Source organism: Schistocerca serialis, chromosome 3 (assembly GCF_023864345.2).
Source record: "Schistocerca serialis cubense isolate TAMUIC-IGC-003099 chromosome 3, iqSchSeri2.2, whole genome shotgun sequence".
Taxonomy (NCBI): Eukaryota; Metazoa; Arthropoda; class Insecta; order Orthoptera; family Acrididae; genus Schistocerca; species Schistocerca serialis.
In genome coordinates, this window is record NC_064640.1 from 605,808,563 (window position 1) to 605,821,406 (window position 12,844).

At 35.8% G+C, this 12,844-nt stretch overlaps 1 protein-coding gene across 1 annotated transcript in view; it reads right to left on the bottom strand.

Annotated features, from left to right (window-relative positions):
• Positions 1 to 1,429: 1,429 nt before the first annotated feature.
• The window catches only part of LOC126470489 (cysteine-rich hydrophobic domain-containing protein 2), a 47,016-nt gene continuing 35,601 nt past the window's right edge, over positions 1,430 to 12,844 (bottom strand). Inside the window, exon 4 of the mRNA XM_050098359.1 lies at positions 1,430 to 6,735. Coding sequence (XP_049954316.1) covers positions 6,685 to 6,735 — 51 coding nt within the window. The 3' untranslated portion in view covers positions 1,430 to 6,684. The remainder of the gene's footprint in view (positions 6,736 to 12,844) is intronic.

Below are 12,844 nucleotides of genomic sequence, written 5' to 3' on the forward strand. Positions count from 1 at the left end.
CATCTATTATCAAAACGACAATCAACAGAACAACCACTTAGCCCAACTGTTACTCACTCAGATCGGCCATCCCCCCCCCCCCCCCCCCCCCCTTCCTCCTATCATCATCTGCTGAATTCTTGACATAAAATGCCTAAACATAAACATGTTGCCCTTTATACGGTTACAGGAATGTGAGTCTGCAACAATGTTATCTAATGATTAGAAAGTTGATAAGTCAATAATTACGGATATAATACAACAAAATAGTAACATCACAAAATTCTTGATGTTAATATGGATTGACAAGTCTTAAACCTATGAAGGTTGATATGAACATGAATCTAGAGGATGCTGTTTACAGTTGGTTTACAGAAAGATCACAAAGAGAATCTCTCTCTACTTCTGTTCTGCATGAAAAAGCAATTAAATTTAATGAAAATCTTGGAGGACTGTCTAACTTTAAAGCAAGAACAGGCTGGTTAAAGTGCTTTAAGTCAAGACACAGCATTTGTGAGCTTCAAATAAAAGGAGACAAACTGTGTTGATTCTTCAGCAGCTGATGCTTTCGAAATTAAACTAAGGGTTGTACTGAAGGGAGAAGATTATGCTCTTGAAAACATTTACAATGCTGATGAAACTGGGCTCAACTGGGCAGCTCTGCCAAGAACAACTCTTGCTTTGTGTTGTGAATTAGCTGCATCTGGTCCTAAAATAAGCAAGGGTCACATTACCGCATTAGCTTGTGCCAATGCTACTGGTACTCATTGACTGCCTATGCTAGTCATTGATAAAACTAAGTTTCAAATGCATTAATATGTCTGCAACACATATTGCTTACACCATACAAAAGAAAGCCTGGATGGATAACACAATTTTCACAGATTGGTTTCTAAGAGTTTTTGTACCCTCTCTAAAATCTCGTCAGTTAAGGAATTGCAAAAGGGAGAAAACATTACTGCTTCCTGACAATGCACTGCCTCATCCAACAAGTGATATCTTAAATGGAATGGACAACTTCATTAAAGTGACATTTCGTCCACCTAATGTAACCTCCTTATTACAGCCCATGAATCGAGATATTATTGAGACTTTCAGATGGTATTACAGGGAAGAACTGTTACACAAAGTATTGTTAGAAAGAGGAGGCAGAGGGAGAACAGAGTCTGTTTAAAAAAAATTATATTTGAAAAGTGTGTCGCACAAGATCAGAGCAGTATAATATACCCATATCCTCCAATTAGTTCAGATAATCGATGCTCTGCTGTATGTCAGTAATTCTGGATAACCAAAAACAGACATCTCACTGTAACAAGTGTTATGGCAATAAAATTATTCAGCCATCTTCTTGATATCACTTGTGTAAACAACAGGAAATCACTCGTTATGGATGGCAGGAAAGATGGATGTTTCAAGGCAGTCTCAAGCGACATACATTCTGACAAAAACATGAGTCTTCCAGCAGTTTATTTTCAACTGAATTATCAATGACTGATTAATAAAAAGAACTAAGTGTCTATCTGCTTAGAATTACATATAAGTTTTTAGGCATGCACATGTATATACAGACACTCTTCTTGTAAGACAGTGAAATAATATCTACATAGCAGAAATAGCTAAAAGCAATTATGCTACTTTATACTTATAGACATGGAACATCAAATACTTTCATAAGTATCTCAGAAAAATTAACTGCATAAAGTTATTCAACCAACAGTGCCACAAAGTGACATTGCTTCCATAACTACTAGTACAGACCACTGAATACTGCTGACCATTATGGGTTATATAGTATTTGATAACATCAATTCAGGTAACAGATCTGAATTTATTGCACAACACAGGACATTTATTCAAAACATCTTCTATGTAGGAACAGAGGGAAAACAAAGGTTTCCAAACATTTGATTTGTGCTTGTAACCTAGTCAAACAATACAAGAATCATTTACTTTCTCTGAAGTAAGACATAATTGAAAAATCTTTATTTTTCTTAATTCTTGTTACTATGTCATTTTTGGAGTAACATTTTCTTAAGGTGAAATGTTGAAATGTAATGTAACCTTTGAACCGCAACACACAACTCATGTATATGGTATGTAAAACACTATCTATTTACTGATTCTTATCTCCTCCAAATTCTCAATAAAAATGTTGGACAAATAACACACTTTCTAGAGGTGATGTATAAAATGTCACCTTCTGTTGGTATGTTCAGTGTTACTTAAATTACAATTACAAATAGTAGCTTAAGTACTTCAAAGTGAAACTCCTCATTTACCTTGGCTCAGAATTTGTTTCTTCTCAGACAGTAACGAAGAGTACAACACTACAGCAGCAAATACACTTCAATTTACAGTAAGAGGTTTTCATCAACCATCATACTTTGCAGATATGCTAGTACATACATAATACACTGCCCATCATCAAAAGTTATCCTTAAAAAATAATGCTGTGATTTACTCATATTTTTAAATGCTTAAAATTTTTAATGTGCAATAAACTTCATTGTGAAGATCTCTACAAATACGGCAAACTGCACCCATGCTGCAGGTCTCAATTACTTTAAAATATACCTTAATTTTAGTAATGTGTATATAAGCTCTTTCAATGCAATACCCGCACCTTGATAATCTCTCATTTTTCTTTCAATATAACCAAATCACCATTACATGAATAATGTACTTTCCTGTGAAAGCTATTTTTTTTTCCTGACAATCTCCCCCCTCCCCAGCCCCTAAAACAAATATTTCTACACGAAAGTGCAAGCCACAGATGTACTTGAAATATTCAATGCAAAATTTTGCAATTCTACATCAAACTTACTTTGTTTGCAACAAAACACTACACAGTATGAAAAGTCCTACAGTAATAACATTAAACAGATCTTTATACACCAAAACACATCAGCGGTAAAAAATATAAGTAAGCCATTAAATGTCATGCTATTGAAGAATGCATTGTTGAGAATGAGAATCAGAGACTGTCTTCACTCAGCTAAGAATGGAGGAAAAGAGAGAGGGAGAAGGGGAGGGGGAGGGGGAGAGGGAGGGGGAGAGGGGGGAGAGAGAGAGAGAGAGAGAGAGAGAGAGAGAGAGAGAGAGAGAGAGAGAGAGAGAGAGAGAGAGAGAGAAGAGAGCACAGAACTCCTTTCAAAACAGTAAGTAAGGGTCAGGCAGCACAAGATAGCATGCTTTACAAGTACATATAAAATAATTTTGACAATTTCTGAAGATCATTTTAACCAAAAATCAATATGAATATATTTCTATATTCATTTTCTGACATCAAGCACTAACTTCCTTGTAACATTTCTATGGAGTCCTATAATATGTTTGAAGAAACTATATTTTCAGTCAACATAAGAAATTATGTTCACTGATTCCCACTGCTTCCACCAATAACATGGACAGATGTCCCAACAAGAAATTTTAAAAGTATAAAGCCTTCAATTTACATTTCTAACAAAATGGTGTAATATCTGTGGTGTTACACTAGCTCAGCAATGCTTGACATGATAAATTGACTATCATAAGACAAATACTAATTCGCTGTAGTGTTGATACCAGTAAAAACTGCAGTTCATTTATGATACCTGACTACAAACAATGCTTTACAATGAACACCAACCTGACTGACATACAGCTAATTATTTATTCCTGTGTTATGATCACTGAAACAGCATACTATAAAAGTCACCATAGTGATTGTGATTGCTGTGACATTTAATCCTATTAAATGATAATCCACACTGGTGTATTTAAAAAACTGAAATTAAAAATCAGCATTCAGAAACGTGAATGGCTTCTCTTCTCTCTTCCCACAAATACTAAATAGAATTAAAATTTGAAAATGTGTTGAAAGCAATAAATCTGTAAAGAAAATTTCTTTTCTTCATACCAATAAGCAAGTTACAAAAATAAAGGTCTTGACATTAGATAAAATAAATGTACACTTCACAAATGAAATACATGGTTGCCTCACTCATCACAACATATGTAGCCAAGATTTAAGAACAGAAGAGAGAAAGATAGCATTATCTACAGGATGATGACCTTATGTTTTTGAATGCTCAGAATCACTGGGCTCTTAACAAGAGCATATCAACACATCATGTATTAATCTTCTCCTTGTGTGTAAGAATTTATGATGCTGCAAATAAATATGGTCCACAATGACACATACTTCTAATGTGTATAAATCAAGCAGTTATTTTTAAACTGTTGAACATCTCCAACAGGCCACTGACATTGATACATTATATGAAATAAATCTGGTCCTGGATGACAGTCATATTACACCAAGAAACCTAACAATAACAAATGTCAAGTAAGTTCTGAAGCACAGCACACACACACACACACACACACACACACACACACACACAGTTGGAATATCTAACTCAAGAAATTTAACGAATGCATCCCCAATCAAATCAGTCAAGACATAAAACGCAATAAGATAATGGGGTGTATCTTACAGTATAAAATAACCTATACATAAGTAATGGTTGGGAAAAGGTCCTATGAAAATGAGCACCACATTTCAAACAAAATCTTCTTTGTGGTGGCTGAGGTCATATGCAATGTCACATTTATAACTATCACTACAAACATTGTCACCTTCGTTGTTGAAGAATTACATAATCCCAACACGCATTCTCTGGCATTTCATGTGGTATAAGAAAGCTGTAGACATTGTTTACAACTTACATACATATATATGTAAGGCAGAAATGGTACCCTACCATCTTGTTTTTGTCTGCATGGAACCATTCACAAATATGTTATTGAGGTGACTCACTTATGCAGCAACAAGTAAACACTTAGCAAATAACATGCACCATGCTTCTATTCACAAATGACCCCCATACAAATTTTACTTATTCCCTTCTTTCCAAGATCACTGACTTATCAGCTGAGATTATCATTTGTAAATTTAAGTACATTTACTTCTCTTCAAACAGAGGTTTTAACATCTAAGATGTCAATCTTAAGACGGTTTGCAAAACTTTGTTCTTGTATACTAAAGAGAGCAAATAAGAGTTCTTTGTGCAAAACTCCCCAACATCTGATGTATTAGCCACCTGGCCAACACATATTTAAAAAAATAACAGGTAATTTCATTTGTCATTACTATATACACGTATTTTTTTTAAATTTATAACAACATTTCCTTTGCAATATATAATGACTGTACAGCCTAGTTCCTTTCTTCAATACTAGAAATTAAAATTACAGGTCAGCCCAACAGCAATGGAGTCGTCTACCACTGAACAATCAAACACACACACACACACACACACACACACACACACACACACACACACACACACACAATAATTCAAAACACTTTATCTAAATAGTAACAACAATTAAGAAATAAACTGAAACACATGGTGTCCACATTCCATCACTCTTTGTTGTGTAGAATTCTACCTCACAAAGTATGTTAAATTGATAGCTCATCAAAATCAGCTATACTGGAGATCAAATCTAAGTACCTGCAGGCAATGAAAAATCATAAATTAAGAAGGAAACACAGTTCCCACAATGCATGACAAGAATTTCCAATCAAAGGTCAAGAGATATGCATCTATCAGTATATAATGTTCTGGTGAAGAATGTAACTCTCCGAAAACAGAACACAAAAAAATAGACTATGTTAAAATAACTGTATCTGCAATAACTACAACAGCTATTGGTGAATAATATTTACAATTGTGCACCACTTCTACAGACCCCACAGAAACACCTCAATGAATTAAATGTTCTGATTTTATTAACATTTTTATTGTCATGTCAGAGAACTCTAATTATCAACCAACAAAAATATATGCAACTATAAACTTAAAAACTGTTTCTTTTATTTCCTGTTTTCCAGAAATCTGCAAGAACCAGGTGACAGTTTTATAGTTATATATCCTGGAATCACAGTTCGAACCCAAAGCTCTGTGATGAACATGACAAAAAATAATTGTCCTCTGTTTACGGCAGCACACCACAAGCTTAATTTCACAGACTCCTATGCAAACCAACACATTGTACATATGTTTAAAAATTGAAGATATGCATTTGAAATACCCATGGGACACAAGGACACATTTTTCCTCCACGAAAAATGAAGTGTATGGAAACTGGTGAGTAAATTTTCAAGCTTATTGTTTTCCATTGATTGTGGGCAAACATGTCAGCACTTCAAAATTTCTGGTACTTTAACTTTCAGTTTTCAGTCTTACTAAGTCCAATCATTTTATCCACTCAATAATTTTAAAATGAAGCACAATTAATGTTAATTTCCACAACATTATCACACAGTCACAGCAGGTCTCCTGCACAGGAACTGTCAGTCACCTCATTTCTTGCTCTAGCTGCCTTTCATTCCAGTATTTCCAAATAATTATTATAGAGACTCTCAAACAACACTGAAGAATTACAAGAGACTTTCCTTAATAATAAAATAATATTAAAACCTATAACAATCAAAAGTGGGCGACCTTATCATTACTAAACACAAGTCCCTGCACGAAGAGCATTTGAGATTTTCAACATAAATATTTTGGATGAACATGTACGTCCTTTACACATCTGTAATTTCACAGACAATTCCAAACAAATGACAACTGTGTCAATGAAATGATCTGTGGAGTATTCACACGCTAGTTATGATAGAACTTTTGTTGTCTCACAGGAACGATCTTCAGGTTCTTAGTCAGGCCTGTATATTGGAATTTTTGGAATGAATTCAATCAAAAGAACCTGCAAAAGAAAATTACTTTTTTTAGTGGGTAAAGCATAGACATTTTATTGGAATGTAATAAAAAATCCTGTGTACAAAAAAATCATTATAAACATTACCTCCTTTTAAAATATTTATGAATATAGGTGTAAGAATAAGAAAAAGAAAAGTTACAGCAACAGCACATCCATTTATCATACAAGTAGTATATGTTATCTCCGTTATACAGGTACAACATGTTAGTGATTTGGATATCCTGTTAAATCATGTAATACATCATCAATATCAAAAGCGAGTTGAACCCACCAATACTGGATGTCAGCTTTGCCCCGTGACATAACGATGTCATGTGTGTGAGTGTGGAGAGAGAGAGAGAGAGAGAGAGAGAGAGAGAGAGAGAGAGAGAGAGAGAGAGAGATCATACAAGAGCAAGTAGGGACAGAACAGAACACTGTAAAAATTGTAATGAACCAAATAAATATTCTCAAATGAAGGTTGTTGCGACTAACTAATTTGTAGAAAAGCCTAAGATCTAAGTCTGGTTAGAAGGTGACTGTCTAGCTGAGATCTGGAGACGCCAAGAAATGAAGAGCACAGGAAAAGAACGTGCTTTGTCTGCTTATCAAATCATTCAGGACAGCAATTTTAAAATTTGAAACCGAATTTCATGGATACTAATGGACAAAAAGAATACAAAAGTCATTTGGAAGGACATGTTATATACATTAAATTTAACATTAATTGATTATTTAAATATTTAAATTATGGATTTACTGGCATAACATTTAAAGTGATGTAATGCATCACAAGGAGAAAATTTGCTACATTTATATAGCAGAATAGAAGATACTGCAAGTAAACCTGTATTTTTTGTTAAATTTTATGTCAGATTACTTTGTAATGAAAAACAATGTTTGAAACAATAAAGATACTTCTTGATAAGCAGTTCCTTTTTGCTATTTTAACTTCATGTGATAAAATGCTAAAAGAATACAGTATACTGTCACTTGTCCAAACATGCAGTTCTCAGGGTAGTGTAAAAGGTTTGTGTGAAACACTCTAGCTTATTGTCTGCAACACTCCTTTAAAAACTGAAGGTACTGATACTTTTCTTTTGATGTTGTCACAGGACTTGTAAAGACAAATTACTACTGCTACTACTACTACTACTACTACTATTACTATTACTATTATTATTGTTAGTAGTATACAAAATTATTCAAAAAGAAAATTTTCTTATATTTTTATATTTTATGTCTGTAAGCTGGGGATTGACATTATCCACACTGCTGCTCTTGAAGTTGCTGTGAAACTCTCCCACTGATAAAATCTGAGCTATATATTGAATGAGGTGGGGATGTTTTTGTGATGATTACCTCTCTTACGGGTCTTGTTAGGAAACGACATTTCATCAAATATTTCTTCTTCAGAAATGACCCCCAATTTTGTATCATATTATGATTGACCACGACAACATTCAAAACGCTTAGGTTTACATCAAGCTCCAACTATGATCTGCACCCAATCCACTGGAACTTCTGCCTCTGCTTACGAGTTAATCAGTCCTATATTATTATCATGTTTCATAAAAGTGTTTCCCATACTATGTGAAGTTACTTTCACTGCCTCCAAAAGCTTCAGTTCACTTGCAAGATAATTACAATACCCTGATACAGTGTAACTCTTGTTCTACCCTGAACATGAATCATAAATAATTCTTAGAGGTTTCTTTCTTGTTTAATAATTCTGTCACAAAGCGATTTAAAAAGGAAACAACTTAACTGGCCCCTTTTGTTCCAGTATCTGCAGTGTAAGTGTAGAATACTGAAGTTGCATTTGAAAGCTGATGAATACTGAAAGAGTAAACAGACAACTGCCTTTTGTAATAGACATCATTAGTACTTAGGTTTGGTAAGCATGCATTTTTTTTTTGTAGTGTATACAGATTGCTTTTGTTCATTAGACTTTTGACTTCTAAAACTAGCATTCCTCTTTCTAGCACAAAATGTTTCAGTTTTCACTTTGCGTACTTTCTGGTCAATGGTGATCTCATTAATTTCCTTCAAGACTTGTTTCTTCATGTCATCATCTAAATTTGCAATTAACATTGCATTGAGCACTTTCATATCAGCAGTATACTTATCACATGTTGACCATGTACCATTCCTTGGATACCCCAAAGCTATATTAAATTTGATGTTGAATACTGTTCTATGCATTTCATATGAAATATTAAAATTTGTGTATTTTCCTGGAACATTTCATGCAATTTTTTTCGTAAAATCTTCTTCTGGGAGATACAACTTCTTGGTCTTGTCATTGCTGTAATGACTTGATCTACCCTTAAATGAATGAATGTAATCATATACCTCTGCCATTCCTGCTGCTTCCGTAATTTTACCATGGCCTACTTCCAGTCTTATCCCTTCCAGCATGAAGAGACAAGTGCAGCTTCAAAGACTTCTGAACAGTCATTAATCACCACCTTGTTACTCCATGCACTCCCGTGAAAGCTTTTCTGCACATAGGAACTTCATGTACAATTTCATCACCTTATACTCTTACTCTGTTGCGGAAATTACACCCTCGAAGCTGTGCATCATCTTAATTATTCCTTGATCAACTTCTGTGAAATGGAAGTATTGTAATGAGGCCAGTCAGATACAGTGATTGTTCATTCCAGCCAACCATATCACTAAATTTTCATATAATAATTGATCTTTTTTCAGCACTTAATATCTCAAAACACTAACTTACAGTTGCAGTCTTCTCGTAGTTCATTCGACTGAATTATTAATTTCTTCATGATTGTACTCATTCACCCTCTTACTTGCCTTTTCCTAACACTGTTAGAATCTGAAGATCTCTGTCTTTCAGCTTAAGATGCAGTACTCATTATTCAGTGTAAATAATAGGGTATTAAAGCTGAAAAGAATCACTTACAACACAATGTCTCACACTAAAGAAATGGTTCTCACTAGTACTAACAATGCACAATAAAGAAAAATTCTCTGGTTTTTGCTTCAACATTGTTTGACAAACCACAACGAATCTAGAACTTAATACACAACACTGGATAAAGAAAATTTATTCCCTGTAGCAAGAGACGGCACATTCTTCCCCTGCATGTGTAATCTAAAATGGTTTATAGAACGTGGATTATTCATATCATCAGATTCACCGGTTAACAATACTAAACAACACAGAATCCAACATCTCATGGCATACATAATTCATTTTTGAAGAAAAGTGGACAACTCACATTCTTTTCCTGTACTCTTCAAATCTTAACATAAAAGTTTTCTGGGTATGGTACCGTGTCATTATGTATGAAACTACTACTGGAGAAAAACCATTTCGGCCACAGTTGCAACGGCCTTCTTCTGGGTTTACTGGTGTGTTCTAGCTATGCAGTGTCTCTTATATTTTGTTATTACCTCCCCCCCCATGAACCATGGACCTTGCCATTGGTGGCGAGGCTTGCATGCCTCAACAATACAGATAGCCGTAATGTAGGTGCAACCACAACGGAGGGGTATCTGTTGAGAGGCCAGACAAACGTGTGGTTCCTGAAGAGGGGCAGCAGCCTTTTCAGTAGTTGCACGGACAACAGTCTGGATGATCGACTGATCTGGCCTTGTAACACTACCCAAAATGGCCTTGCTGTTCTGGTACTGTGAACGGCTGAAAGCAAGGGGAAACTACAGCCATAATTTTTCCCAAGGGCATGCAGCTTTACTGTATGACTAAATGATGATGGTGTCCTCTTGGGTAAAATATTCTGGAGGTAAAATAGTCCCCCATTCGGATCTCCGGGCAGGGACTACTCAAGAGGACGTTGTTATCAGGAGAAAGAAAACTGGCGTTCTATGGATTGGAGCGTGGAATGTCAGATCCCTTAATCGGGCAGGTAGGTTAGAAAATTTAAAAAGGGAAATGGATAGGTTAAAGTTAGATATAGTGGGAATTAGTGAAGTTCTGTGGCAGGAGGGACAAGACTTTTGAATACAGGGTTATAAATACAAAATCAAATAGGGGTAATGCAGGAGTAGGTTTAATAATGAATAAAAAAAAATAGGTGTATGGGTAAGCTACTACAAACAGCATAGTGAACACATTATTGTGGCCAAAATAGACACAAACCCATGCCTACTACAGTAGTACAAGTTTATATGCCAACTAGCTCTGCAGATGACGAAGAAATTGATGAAATGTATGATGAGATAAAATAAATTATTCACGCAGTGAAGGAGACGAAAATTTAATAGTCATGGGTGACTGGAACTCAAGAGTAGTAAAAGGGAGAGAATGAAACATAGTAGGTGAATATGGATTGGGGCTAAGAAATGAAAGAGGAAGCCGCCTGGTAGAATTTTGCGCAGAGTGTAACTTAATCATAGCTAACACGTGGTTTAAGAATCATGAAAGAAGGTTGTATACATGGAAGAACCCTGGAGATACTAAAAGGTATACATGATTGAGAATCACCGTCGAATGAGAAGTTGGCTCCTGTTTACCAAATGCTTGACACGCCGTGCGGCAGCAGTTACTCGCCGGTAGTGCGCCTCATGTTGACAGTGTGGTCTGTTGGGCTCTGATTGCTGGCAGTCAAGACAGGGCAATCAGCAAGACTGCAGAAAAGAAATTAAATTCAACAAAGCCTGTGTGTTGGCCAAGCACCTGGTTATGACGAAATACAAAGTCAGAGAGGCCATCAAAATACTTAAACAACCCACGAACATGAATAGAGAAGATGGACTCACGCTCGCCCCATCTTGGCTACCAGCAATCAGAACACAACAGACCACATTGTCAACTCGAGGCACGAGCACTACCGTCAAGTAACTGCCGCCGTGCGGCCGATGTCCAGCATTTGGTAAACAGGAGCCGACTTCTCATTCGACGGTGACCAGCAATGATGGCACATAACACAAGAGCCAATAGACAACGTAGATTACTCTCTCCCTCCACCGCAATGACCTATTAGAATAAAATTCCCTATCCTTCTTCCTTAAGTGACCAATGAAACAAATTATCCCTTGGAGGTATTTCCAAGGTAACATAATGAGCAAAGGTACTACATGAAAGCAGCCTTTAGCTGCTTGATGCATGCCACCAAGGTCAGCTTACCACTGCCTAGTAAAGCCACAAAATAGGTACAGTCAACTACTGAAAAAGGTTGGAGATAAAAGTACAATTAATGCTTTGGGTGAACACAAATCGAATATGCCACTGAGATTTCACAGTTGAATACTACAGCACGCATGACTTTTAGTCTATGTCCGCATCCTACGTAAAGCCATTTGGAGATTAAGTTCAGCAGACTGGCATACTGTGTTGTCTTAATAGATGTAAATATCATCACTGTACAGCACCAATGATGCATTGTGTCCATCAGTAGCTTCAGTTCCATTTATTGGAATAACAAATTGGGTGGTACTCAAAACAGGCCCCTATAACACACTGTTTTCTTGTTCCTATAATTGGTAAGAGTTGCTCTCACAAATGCAAACGAATGCACGAGATAAGAAGTCTTGTATAAAGTGGACAAGTAGCCCTGGAAACACAGCTTGTTCACTGTGGCACCATAAGTATTCTGCAGGTCCAGGAATACCGTGATAAGATGTTGACGTTGCACAGTGTAATCTTTGACAGCAGATTAGAGTCTGCACAGAAGGTTTCAAATAGAAGACCTGGACTATATGAATTCACACTTAAGTAGTAATAGCAAATGTTTTGATTCCAGCCACCAGAAGCAATCAACCACTTGCTCTGATAACTTTTGTGTAGTTACTGTTAAACTACTTGTTCAGTAACTGTCATCAATTTGAGAGTTTTTGTAGGATTTAAACATTGGTGCAACTATACTTTTCTTCCAACAGGTAGGAAAAATTACTCCTTTTCACATTTTGTTATAAAACTGCTAAAATACCAGATTTTCCATTGTTGTTGATGTGATGTGGAACCTGATAATGTATTGCGTATGGTCCTCTGGATTGTGCTAACACAGTGTTAAATTTCCAGTCAGTAAAACAATATGGTGTATGTTACAAATGTTCTTGGTGTGGAAAAAGAGGATATTATAATCCACTTAAGTTAGAGGAGATATGAATGGTGGCAAACTGTTGG